The following is a 12,528-nucleotide window of genomic DNA, read 5'->3' on the forward strand; positions in this document are numbered from 1 at the left end:
TCTACAGGCACTGAACCATCCCTTTCAATTGCCACTTCCTTTCTCCATGGATTTTGAATTTAGCTTGTGGCATTTACATATTACTCTTAATCAGAGAATTTTATATGTTACAGTTTGGAGTTGGAATTGTAAGAAATCTGTGGAATGAAGGCATGGGGTTCAGTCATTTTAACCTTTGTCAACTGGGTATACAAGGAACTAACAAAGATATTTTTCTGAGCAGACTTATGAAGAGGTAAAGCTTGCACTACAGAGCAACTTATTAAATTCTGGTTTTGATATTTTCCAAGCCAAATGACAAATAAACAACTCTGCTAAAACCTCCTCCTCTTCTTTTTTTTTAATAAGTAAATTGCGTTAAGCAAATATCCGACATAAAAGCCCATGGCAAGGGTAATTTCATACTGAACACTTCAGAGGATGTTCTAAACTCCTTTAAAACTGTGTTTTCATAGCATCCACCACCACCTATTAGAGGGATGCTCTTCTTCTTCAGGAAGCTGAATATATACAGAAATATGGACATGACAGAGAAGCGCATGTGCTGTTTCACTGTGTAAAGAACACATATCCAGAGATGCCACTAATTCAAAAAATCTGTCTGGAAAGGTACCGATGTAAATCTACGGTGGCTAGTAATCACTGGGTAATTCCCTCCTTCCAGTCCCACATAGATTTTTTAGGATGTTGCAAATTCTTCCCTTCTCTATCATCTCACTTTGATCCCAGGGACAATTCTCATAACATTGAAAGCATGGGAGAAACGTGCTAAAACCAGGCACTGATGATGTGCCTGCCCTGTCTATTCAGACAGAATTGAGCATCTTAACCTTTTCTCTGCGTGTAACTTTACGCTGCCACAAAACATTTACAAACTTTCTCACATAAAATCTAACAGGTAAAAAAACCCTCAAAACACTGAAATCCCTCAAAAATAAGGAAGGCTGGAGACCATAATCAAAAAAATTAATTTTAGAACACACATACAACCCCCCACCCAACAAATACAAAGAAACAAAGATGAGAAATGACTGGGCAAAGACTAATCCCTCAGGCTACAGAAAACTCGTTCCATAGCTGTGATAAAACCTTCTCTCTAACCATGCCTGCTTCACTACCAGCATTCACTCGAAGGCGTTCTACATAGCAGCCTGTGTAAAAAAAGTCAGGTAAGTCAGCAAAATGCTGAGGTTGAACTAAAACTAAAAATAAAGGCACGGAGGGAGAGAGGAAAGAAAGAAAGAGCAGAAGTGTCCCTACCTTGGCCTTACCTTCGCAACATTCCCGTCAAAATCCTGGAACTCTTCCCCAGGTTTGCATCTGTTTCTCTAAGCTGGGGAGAAAAGAGTCCCATTAAAGGCAAAAGGCACATGTACTCCATTCTGTACAGAGGACAGATGTTTCTACTGTCATTTGAGTCAATCAACTTCAGATTTAGCTCACGACAAACTCACACGCAAAACGGACACGAAAGCTCTGAAATTTAAAAATGTTTCGTCTGGTTTTCACTTACATGAAGATGAAACCCACGGAAGATAAGACATTGAGGCAACAAAGATGAACCAGCATAAAGAGTAAAAGCTTTCAAAATAAAGGGTTGCAGGTAGAAGCTATATAAATCGGTATCTATAATTCCCATTGATGTGCGCATGTGTATTGGTTATGTATATTAGTGAGGGCATCAAGGGATGAAGAGACAGCCATGCGCTGTGTTCCTGATGCTTTATGAAAAGAAAAACAAACACTTCTTTCTTCCAGTGTTTTTCAAAGACAGTAGTTTAAAGAAAAAGCAGAAATACAAAACAGTGTCCTTTTACCAATTCTGTGTAAAAGAAATATGCCTCTACTGCCCGTTACATACAAAACTTGTATTCACCTTACAGCAGCCACCACTGGGATAGATGCTCAAATACTTTGTGAACAGTTTAGAATCATAGAATTGTCTAGGTTGAAAGGGACCTTTCAGATCACTGAGTCCAACCATCAACGTAACACTGACAGAAACCATCACTAAACCATGTCCCTAAGCACCACGTCTACCCGTCTCATAAATACCTCCAGGGATGATGATTCTACCACTTCCCTGGGCAGCCTGTTCCAATGCTTGATAACCCTTTCAGTGAAGAAATTTTTCCTAATATCCAGTCTAAACCTCCCCTGAAGCAACTTGAGGCCGCTTCCTCTTGTCCTATCACCTGTTACTTGGGAAAAGACCGACCCCCACCTCGCTACAGCCTCCTTTCAGGGAGTTGTAGAGAGCGATGAGGTCTCCCCTCAGAGAGGGGACTCTTCTCCAGGCTGAACAACCCCAGCTCCCTCAGCTGCTCCTCTTAAGACTTGTGCTCCGGACCCCTCACCAGCTTCGTTGCCCTTCTCTGGACCCGCTCCAGCACCTCAGTGTGTTTTTTGTGGTGAGGAGCCCAAAACTGGACACAGTACTCAAGGTGGGGCCTCACCAGTGCCGAGTACAGGAGGACGATCGCTCCCCTAGTCCTACTCACCACACTGCTCCGGATACAGACCAGGATGCTGTTGGCCTTCTTGCCCCCTGGGCACACGGCTGGCTCATATTCAGCCGGCTGTTAACCACCACCCCCAGGTCCCCCTCTGCCAGGCAGCTCTCCAGCCGCTCCTCCCCAAGCTTGTGATGCTGCATGGGGTTGCTGTGACCCAAGTGCAGGACCCAGCACTTGGCCTTGTTGAACCTCACACCATTGGCCTTGGCCCATCGATGCGGCCTGTCCAGATCCCTCTGCAAAGCCTTTCTACCCTCAAGCAGCTCGACACTCCTGCCCAACTTGGTGTCTTCTGGGAACTTACTGAGGGTGCACTCAATCCCCTTGTCCAGATTATTGATAAAGATATTAAAGAGAACCAGCCTGTATATAGTAAGTACATAAGTCACAGCTGTATAATATACATTTTTGCATGTAAGCATCACTCACTCACTAAAAATAGCATTTTTGTAATTTATTAGGACACAGGAAGCCTGCACTTACAGCTAAACTTAATTAGCTGACTTGTTCTGCAGGTCTCAAATATTTTGCAAAATAGGTAAAAGCACAACTGAATAAAAAATGAAATTGAGGAGATGAAAAGTTATGAAGCAAATGAACTTCTATTAAAAAAGAGCAATTGCTTCTATTGCTCTTTAAAAGGGATTAAAACCTCCCCTCTATTTTTGTGTTTATTAATGTTCCGCTAAAGGAAGTTTAGAAATGGAGTATAGGAAGAATCACGTTACTCTTCTGTTGCTTCTTTTGCTACTGGTAGCTAGAGGAGAGACATCTTTGGACCCTCTAGAGATCTTGGAACCAGTGGGACATCAAAATGTACTGTAAATGATAATGTAATGACTGTCAGTTATGAAATAGCAGGGGCCACTGTTTCTAACATGCCCCAAAACACAGCTGCGTGTACATACACAAAAACATCCTGCTCCTTGTGAAAGCTGAATATTTACCTCTTCATTATCAAATCAGATTGAAAGGATTACCTGACTCATTGACTTCTTACTAAAGAAACTTTGTTGGAGAAGAAAAAATGCATCCTGTGTTATAAATCCATCAAAACAGTAACACTGCCAAGAAAAGTGGCAGTCTTCCAATAACAAATCACCTTCACCATAACAAACCACTATTATATCTTGAATACATGCACAGCAGCAATATTAAAACCAGTTTCTATTCTGGAGCCTAATACTGTAAATATTTGCTACCAGATTTAATGCTTACTAGTGAAACCAGTCACTGCAATCAATGACACATAACTTTTTTGCATAAATTTCCTCCTTGTTCTTGTAAAAGGTATTAAGAAAATACCAAATAGAAGCTGGGACTGGCTAACACCAACCAAGACTTGCTCTTAGCAATATCATATTCAGTGGGAAGGCTTGCACTGATGCTCAGATCTCTGTAATTATATGCCATGATGGAAAAAAGATGAGCCTTATATTCCAGGGAGGCCATTCCCTCATTTTTTCCTGATTCATCTAGACAATTCAAGCTCCAGAAAAGCAGCTTAGCCCAGTTTGACACAAGCAACTGAAGAAAAAACGTCACAATAATTTTTAAAAGGCTCATTAAAAAGCCAAGTTCTTATCTATGCTAGAAGGGAATCTGAAGTACAAATGTATGCTTTACGTTGGTCTTTTATTATTCATAAAGATGCATTTAACACTTGGGGCTTCTCCTCCCTTTTCACAGAAAAGTAGCTCTCTCCTTTTTACCATTATATGTTTGATCCTAACTTCCCTCTCTTGCTGCAGGATTCTACCTGACAGCTAGAATCAGTACTGATAGTTAGGAAGGGGACGCCGAGTCTTAGAGGTTTGACAAACTCCTCTAAGCAAGACGACCTCATATTTTTATGATAATAAAAAACCCCACAAAATAAGCAAAAAATAAGAAATGTTAAGAAAGAAACAAACACGTACACACATAGTTGGAAGATCTCTAGCTGCCTCCCAAGAGAACACTAAAAAAACACCTTTTCTTCCTGCATCGGCAGAAAAAACAACATAAAGAGTTTCAAACTGCAAGTTTGTTTTTATTTAAAACTGAAATAACAGATGGTAGTTTCTCCATCATTTACCGGAACCAGTGCACTGCAGAAGCCAAAGAACTGGTGACATATATACCTGTTAAATGGCATATGATGGCACTTCCTTGTTTCACAGAACTGCTGCAGTGAAAACATTTTGAAAGATGCTTTGATATCAGCAATGGCAAATCTACCCAGTGTTTAAGAAAGCTTTTAAAAAATATTATTAAGAATAATAATGAGAAAGGAAGATGAACAAGATGCTGACGTTGACATCTTGTCTGCCTTAGACACACTTTAATTTGAGATTTTCCTAAAAATGTTGCATCTTTTAGAGTCCTTTATACTCCATTTAACCTACCTGACTCTTGTGACAGAGCTTTTATCCCTTCTCTTTGGCTTAAAAGAAAAAAGTAGTTTAGGTAATTCCTCTTCACAACTGTTATTACACACGTATTTTGCACTGCACATCATCTTCATTTATTCAAAATGATATTAGCTACATCTTGCATTTTCTTCATTCCAATGTCTTACTCTGCAGACGGGAAAACTCACATGTGTAAATTTAACCAAACTATAGAGACTAACGCTAACTCATTTAAATTTTGCTCATAAGAAAACGTGCCTAATTTTCACAACATCGACCTGGTAAGAACTGATCATCATACTCAAGCTGATGTTTGACTTTCAGAAGACAAGTTTGTCTTGACAGAGCACCCTCTGTCCTGGTTTTTAAAAAATCTCCACAAAATGGAAACTTGCAAGTTATCCAAGATCATTCCTGGCTGTACATCTGAGTATACAGATGTCTGGGACAGATGCACTCATGTGGTTCCAATGGAGAACTTTTCTGAATTCCCTAAACAAAATAGTTGAAGTGGCATATGATAAAAACTTGGAATTTGAGATCTTCCATTTATGGCAAGAGGTCTTTCACTGAACTGTGATGGGATACACTTTCCTAGAATACCCTTACTTTTAATCTTGCTCCTTCCAGCTTTACAGGTTTTGCTATCAAAGAAATTTGCTCTTCAGGCAGAAAGCACAGAAAAGAAGTTACACAACGAATGATGTGTATGGAGTTATCAGAAATACACTCCCTCTTTCCCGAGGATTTTTAGGATCAGCTGAAAGGGAAACATGTTATTCATCTCCATTGCGGAGGTTTTACTTGTCCAGCTAGAAACAGAAAAGCATCTCAGGCTCAGCAGTCATTAGGGATGTGAGGAGTGGAGGTGAAATAGGACACAAAGAAAGTTGCCTGAACAACACAATGCTCACAATCCTTAGTTACATTTAATGATTTACTTGTACTTAATGTTTTAAAGTAGCTAATGCTCGGGACTTCAGAAAACAACTGGTACAGCTGACAGAAAATGCCTTGTTAAAGCTGTCATATGAGGCTTTACCAATCAAAGCTATCCAGGTGAAGAAACTCCCCGGGACAGATAAAGGAGATTTCCTAAATGGCATTGCTCAGATAGAGGCCTGTAGAAGGACTTAGCTTTGGCAAATTTGGACACTCAGGAAAGTATCTGATCAATGTATCATGGACAGAAAACCACCGACGGAGTCACTCTTGGTTCTGTGAGCAGAACTCAGAAGCAGGGAGGCAAATTTCTTAGCCTGAAGTTCAGAGAAGTTGTATGCATTGGAGGGGGTGGGCATCTGGGCATCTTCATTAACTCTACAGAGTGGAGTTGATCCCTATGGATGCAATATAAGCCAAAAAACGACACAGATATGTTATCTTGGCTGCAGTGACAGAGCAGCTGTGTAACAAACCACTACCTGTTCTTTCACACAGAACTGCTAAGGGGCCAATTATTAGCATTTGCAGCTACAAAGAGTACGGTTGATCAACTATTAGGAGCTAAGTCATGATAATGAACTTTCTTTTCACTGAGAATCCAAGAAGTCACTGCAATGGACACTATAACAAAGGACAGAAAATTGAGTTAACTATGATATTAGTGACACAAAGCTGGCTTCCAACAGTGGGTTTGGTGACTTCAAGATGACTCCCTGTAGGAGAGGCTTTGCAGGATTGGGCCCATATAAGACACTTTGTAAGTGCTCCGCTGCACATGGTGATTATATCTCATGATAGCAGATGATTTATATAAAACTGATGAATATGCCGGATTATTTTTGCACACACAGAGAACTTGCCCAAAACATAAAATCCGAGACCAGCAATTACTGATTATCAAACTTACCCTTTCCCGAGCACGCTGGATCTTCTCTCTGTCATGGCTGAGGTTTTCCAGCATCTCCTGTCCAATCTGCTCTGCATTAAAAAATCAAAATGTAAATTATGAAAAATATAGCTTGTGACTGTAAGGCCTCAAAATGCCAGGTTAGATTGTAACAACAGCATTTAATACATGTGGTAGCCTAATCACTCCTCCTAACTGCAAAGAGGAAGACATCATTATAGTAAATTTTAAGTTTTTCAAGGAATGTAAAACTGAAGAAGTAACAACCAAACCAGAAGCTGTCCCCCTGCAATCTCTTGAGGTTGTTTAGGCCCTGGGAATTGAGGCTGACCTTTGGCCTATGAAACAAAGGCAAAAAGACCTTCAGACTTGCTCTAAGTACTGGGTGTTCATACTTCCCACACGCTCCTCAAGCCCGCTCCTTGTCTTAGAATGGAAGTCGGGAAGCCTTTGCTAAAACACCATCCATCCTTACACCTCTAAAGCCACTGAGAAATCATATGAGAAGAAATCCACTTTCAATGCCTCTCAGCATTTACCACTGATGTTTAAATAAAAGCTATTTCTGGCTAAGCCCAGTTACTGGTGTCTATTTTGCTCCATCACGGGCTATTTCTGGCAAGCTCAGAGACACACCGCAATGGATCTCCCGATGTTTTTAACAGCAGACATATACATTAATCTATTGCCTTCGCCATTTGTTTACACAGGAGTTGTTTGCTTCCACAGCTTACGCTGAACCAAAGGTTGCAAAATTAGAGTGGAGAGGCCACAAGATAGGGTACAAAGACAACACAAGCCGTCAAAACTGTACTCTTCAAACAGCTTCAGTCAAATGTTCCTCTTACACTGAAATATTAGCAGCAAGTATAGAGAAGAGATTTTAATCTTCAAAGCTCTATAGAAACACTAAGAAACTCTCTCTGTATTTCCCTGAAGGAGAAAAATAAGTTAAATCATTCCCATTTTACAGATGGGGAAACAGACCCAAGCAGCTGTAGCAGCTGCAGCTTGCCTCAGGACACACAGCACGTGTGAGAGAACCAGCATTTCTGTGCACATTCATTTAGGCTACTCAGCTAGCCTGCCAGAGATATGCACCAAAACTGAGCAAAACAACAAAATCATGACTTTTTTCATAAACAACAAAAATCATGCCTTGCTTTTGTTTTTGTTCTGAGGAATGAGTGGGATCTCAAAATGACATTTTTTGGGGAACCTCAAGAAAAGCAATCATTAAAAATTCACCAATATGTTAGTAGAGCAAACAGGACTATTCTTATTTTTTTTAATAGATACAGTCCATTTTCAGGAAACAATCCAAAGTAGATCACCCAGACTTTAAAAATTTGAGACAAGGGATTTTTTTTTTCTCTAAATCTATTTAACACAAGGTACACACTCTGCCAGATAAAGTCTAAGGAAATTCATTACACATATATTTCTCTATCTCTTGCCAAGTACGGTACAAGTAAGATAAATATTTCCTCAGATATCTGACCACAAATTGACATCCTCATTATGCTATCTTGTCCCTCTTGGCTTGCTGCTCTTTACTTTTAGCTGTATATACAATGCCTCCCAAAGGTGAAATGTGGTAAGATATGTGGTTATTGAGTTAAAATGCTGTAAGGTGCAGTACAGCTATACAAATGGTAGCCTAAGAAAGCAATTCAAGAGAGCTTTGCCTGTGTTTGCATGTCAAAGGACTTACTGGATGAAACTATACTGAGCTTATTCCTCATCAAAGCACTCAAAATATTGTAATACACAAAGCGATACATGCATTCAGTGTAATCTGGGGGAGAAAAAAACAAAGCAAAATCCCTTAAAAATAGAGAGGAAAAAAAATCAACAAATTACTAACCAAGTAGCACGAGGTGGAATGATGACAAATATTTATTGCTAAAAATTATATGTATGTTTACACAGACATAAAGGAGTGCAGGGAGCAGATTTTCCTTCAAAGGAATAACTATAAAGTAAATGGCTGAAATGGCTTGGTATTTCACAAAGCTCAAAAATATCTTTATAGGAAACAGTTCTATTTTTATTACACCAATTTTAAGCAAGTTACTGTGGGTTTTTTTTTTCATCTTCTTCCTGTCACTGGCAAGTTCACACTCTTAGCTTTTTATAATGATTGAGTTTATTTTCCAACCATCAATGTGACAGCAGCATCAACTGTAAGTGAGGGTAAAACACCGTCACTTTGACGAATAGTGTATTTTCCTCTCATTGTCGATGACTGAAGACATCAATAAATAAGGAAGGAGAGCATGTCAGCCAGAATATCACAGAATGAATTGTTGATATGACACTTAGGGATTAAACCTTCAGCCATGAAGTTCAACCTAGCAGAGGGGTCTGAGAACTGAGATAGTTGCGTTTCTTCCCAGCAGCCTCTATAGATAAATAATTGGACGGATCATCAATTTTACAGGAGCAACTTTACTCTACATGCACTTTAGTTGATGATCTTTGGCCTTTTTTGGGCTAAAATAACAACATAAGTTGAACAAAGAGACATAACGGAGGTAACATAATCTCACAATAAGTTTGCAAACATAAATTGACATCTTTATCCACAGATCCTCTTCATATCGTTGCTCTACTCAGAAAATTCACTGATGACAGTAAAACTTGATTTTTAGCTGGAAGGTCAAGACAGTCAAACAAAAATATTAATAAATAAAGAAAATACAGACTTATAAATGACATGAAGACATCTCCTCACTTGGTTGGCAACTGAATGTGCCCAGGACTGGGGAAAAAAGGTAACATTAGCCCACAGCACAGCTAATTACAAGCTTGATATCATTGCTACCCACTTGCTATAATTTTTCAAGTTTTCCCACAACTCTGATGTTTTCCTGCCAGTTAAAACCTTCATCTATGTGGCAGATTCATGCTCTTAGTGCAACAGTGCTGTATAGATCTTTCCAGACTACTTATAATGCAAATCATCGACGATGCTACTACAGTTATGTGAAAAGGTCAAGTTTCTAAGATATACTGTAGCGCAGATGCATGAATTAAGACTAATACACAAAATGAAGGGTGTCGCATGTTGCCAGTAATGGTGTTATTTCCACAGAATCTTAACAACATCAATTATTTGGGGATTACCTTTTAGTCGGTATGTACGGACAATGTTTAGTCCAGCGCAGTCCCAAGTCCTACAAAAGACTGCATGGTGCTGCCTCTTCTAACCGAAATTCCCAGAGAGATGCATAAAATTATGTTCTAAAATTACAGCTAAACTATGAGAAGCAGAAGGGTGAATGCATTTACATCGTCATTATCTATGTACTGACAGAGGGCAGGAATATTCGATATAGCAATTATCTCAGTCTTAAACAATGCTGTGGTGAACAGAAAAAAAAAGTCTGAAAAAGTACATAACTTAATATTAACAAGCATCAGCCTTAAAGGGTGAATGCTAAAATTCACAGCTGTAAATGTATTCTACCTTAAAGGTGTTTGAACAAGGTATGGGAAACCAGCCTCTTCAGTGCTGAACACTTCCATAATGCTATGTTGTGGGTCCAACACAAATGGTGCCTGGTTCAATGAGACCGTGTTATGTAAAAAAATATAACAGCTCTTATCCTAAAATACTGAACCTAATTAGAAGAAACTAGAAGACGCTTTCCCCAACTGAAGAAAAAATAAACTCCCCAAAAAGCAACAAATGCAAACCCAACTACCCCCTTCAGGTGTGCAAAAATTGGCACAAGGTTTTCAACTTTTATACTGAGATAAACCCAAAAGATAAGGATCACTGCTAGCAATGCTTTATACTCCTAATACATCCTTACTTTGGAATTTGTCTGTAATCTATATGCAGTGTTTATTTATGTGTACAAATCATGATTATTTAATACATGTTCCACAAAGCTTGATTTCTAATACCTACACACATATCAAGGACGCAAAATAAGTTGTGCTTGACTGGTGTTTCTTTTCCTTTTTTTGCCTCCAGCTATTTAAGCATTAATTTACTTTATTAGCTAAACTGATTTTGAAAGAGCTTTTTCTAATCACTCAAGTCAATAATACTTTTTTCCTTAAGAATGACTAATATATTTACTCAAGAGACAGGAATGATACAGAATGAGCCTCTCCAGGCTTTTAGATAAATAAACATGTATTTTATGAATTTTGAAGACAGAGCCCTCATTTTCCTTTTCATATGAATAATAAAATAATCCAGCATGGCTGACACAGCTCTTTTCCTCTCTAAGTGTATCCTGTGTGTGTATATATATATAAAAATACATTTCATAAGAGGCAGAAGATATTCTAATACGTTTTAAAACATAAAAAAAGCTTAAAACCAACCGACTCATGGCGAGGACGCCTGGAACTATGATTTGCCCAGTCTCATCATAGGTGCAATGCATGCATCTGAGCTATGTAATTATTGGTGGGAAAAGAGAAACTAATTTACACTGGGAAAAGCAGAAGATCGTGTTAAAAATCAAGACGGCTGACCTACAGAATCATGAAATAAACTCAAAAAACCACTGTGTGTTATGAGAGAAGGGATCAGAGTAGGAACGGAGAACACTTCCACCCTGAGATCCTCACCTTGCCTAGTGACTAACGCCACTTGGGGAGCGCACTTCTGTGATGTCTTTGCACAGAGATGTCTCATGCTCTGAAGATGTAGCAAAAGCTTATGGAAGATTTTTGGAGAAGAACTATACTAAAGGAGACAGAAACTCAGTAAACATATTCAAGGCTGGGACACTTTTTTTTCCAAAAGCAACTCCGTTTTGGACAGGTTAAAAGTTTAGATTTTAGGAGACTAAAAGAGATAAATCAGCAACAGCAGTTTCTGGAAAAAATGCTAGAAAATGTTAAATGTTAGCTGTTCAGAGGTGACAGCACGTAGATTTACAAACTTGGAAAAGATATGTTGCAGGAGTTAGAAGAATTCAAGGTTGAGTCAAACGCTTTATACTTCTGACAGCAGAAAGTTAATAAAGAAAGTGATGACATATCTTTAAGTGTAGGGACACAGGCAAAAGTCCTATAAATTTACAAATTTGCAGTTGACATATATTTACATTAAACAGCCAATATAATTAGAGACAGAAGGATTTAGATCATTAAAGTTATTAAACGACAAGTACAGGTTAATACAGATAAATGAAGGATAATATAATGGCTATAAGTCAACGGAGAGCATTAACAAAACAGTGAAACTGAGAGTTGGTGCTCAAATGCCCCAAGAATCTGCCACAGAAAAGTTGATCTGCATGCTGTTAAGTGGTCACTTAACACAATAAAATAAAAATTAGCTACATGCTGTAGAGACTAGCTGGCCTCTTCAGCAGTCGGCAGAAGCGAACGCCGTACTGGTAGAAAGAGTACTGGCAGTCAACAGCATACACTGAGGACATCCAACACTTCCAGAGCTGTCAGAAGTTCAGTTGCAAGAGAGGATAAAAGAAGTTGCCCAGTGTTACTGTGAAAGCAAAAAACCCTCTAAAAATACCTCCCAATCCTCCAAAGTCCAAGATGTCCACCAAACTTAAAATACAACCATTTTTCACGTGAAAAAGGTCCATAAAAGTTATAATGGATGTTCATGAAATTATTTTCATTGGCCAATAGTAAAAGGCGGCATTGATCCCGAGGTCACGGACAGCAGAGAGAACAACATCCGGAACACCTAAGCAGAATTCAGGCTTTGAGCTTTGTTCAAAATAAGGAAGAAAAGATATTTGAGGAAGATGCCACACACCTTTAAGAACAA

The 12,528-nt window shown here is 38.9% G+C and overlaps 1 protein-coding gene across 4 annotated transcripts in view; it reads right to left on the reverse strand.

Moving 5' to 3' along the window:
- Positions 1 to 12,528, reverse strand: part of VTI1A (vesicle transport through interaction with t-SNAREs 1A) — a 284,284-nt gene that overhangs the window by 109,319 nt on the left and 162,437 nt on the right. For 2 of the 4 annotated variants that reach the window (XM_063337611.1, XM_063337613.1), the window contains 2 exons: positions 6,762 to 6,832; positions 1,261 to 1,333 (listed from right to left, as the gene is read on the reverse strand). In XM_063337611.1, the coding sequence (XP_063193681.1) occupies positions 1,268 to 1,333; positions 6,762 to 6,832 (137 nt within the window). In that variant the 3' untranslated portion in view covers positions 1,261 to 1,267. The remainder of the gene's footprint in view (positions 1 to 1,260; positions 1,334 to 6,761; positions 6,833 to 12,528) is intronic. The other 2 variants (XM_063337609.1, XM_063337610.1) reach the window with 1 other exon arrangement.

The sequence above is a fragment of the Chroicocephalus ridibundus genome, chromosome 6 (assembly GCF_963924245.1).
Source record: "Chroicocephalus ridibundus chromosome 6, bChrRid1.1, whole genome shotgun sequence".
Taxonomy (NCBI): domain Eukaryota; kingdom Metazoa; phylum Chordata; class Aves; order Charadriiformes; family Laridae; genus Chroicocephalus; species Chroicocephalus ridibundus.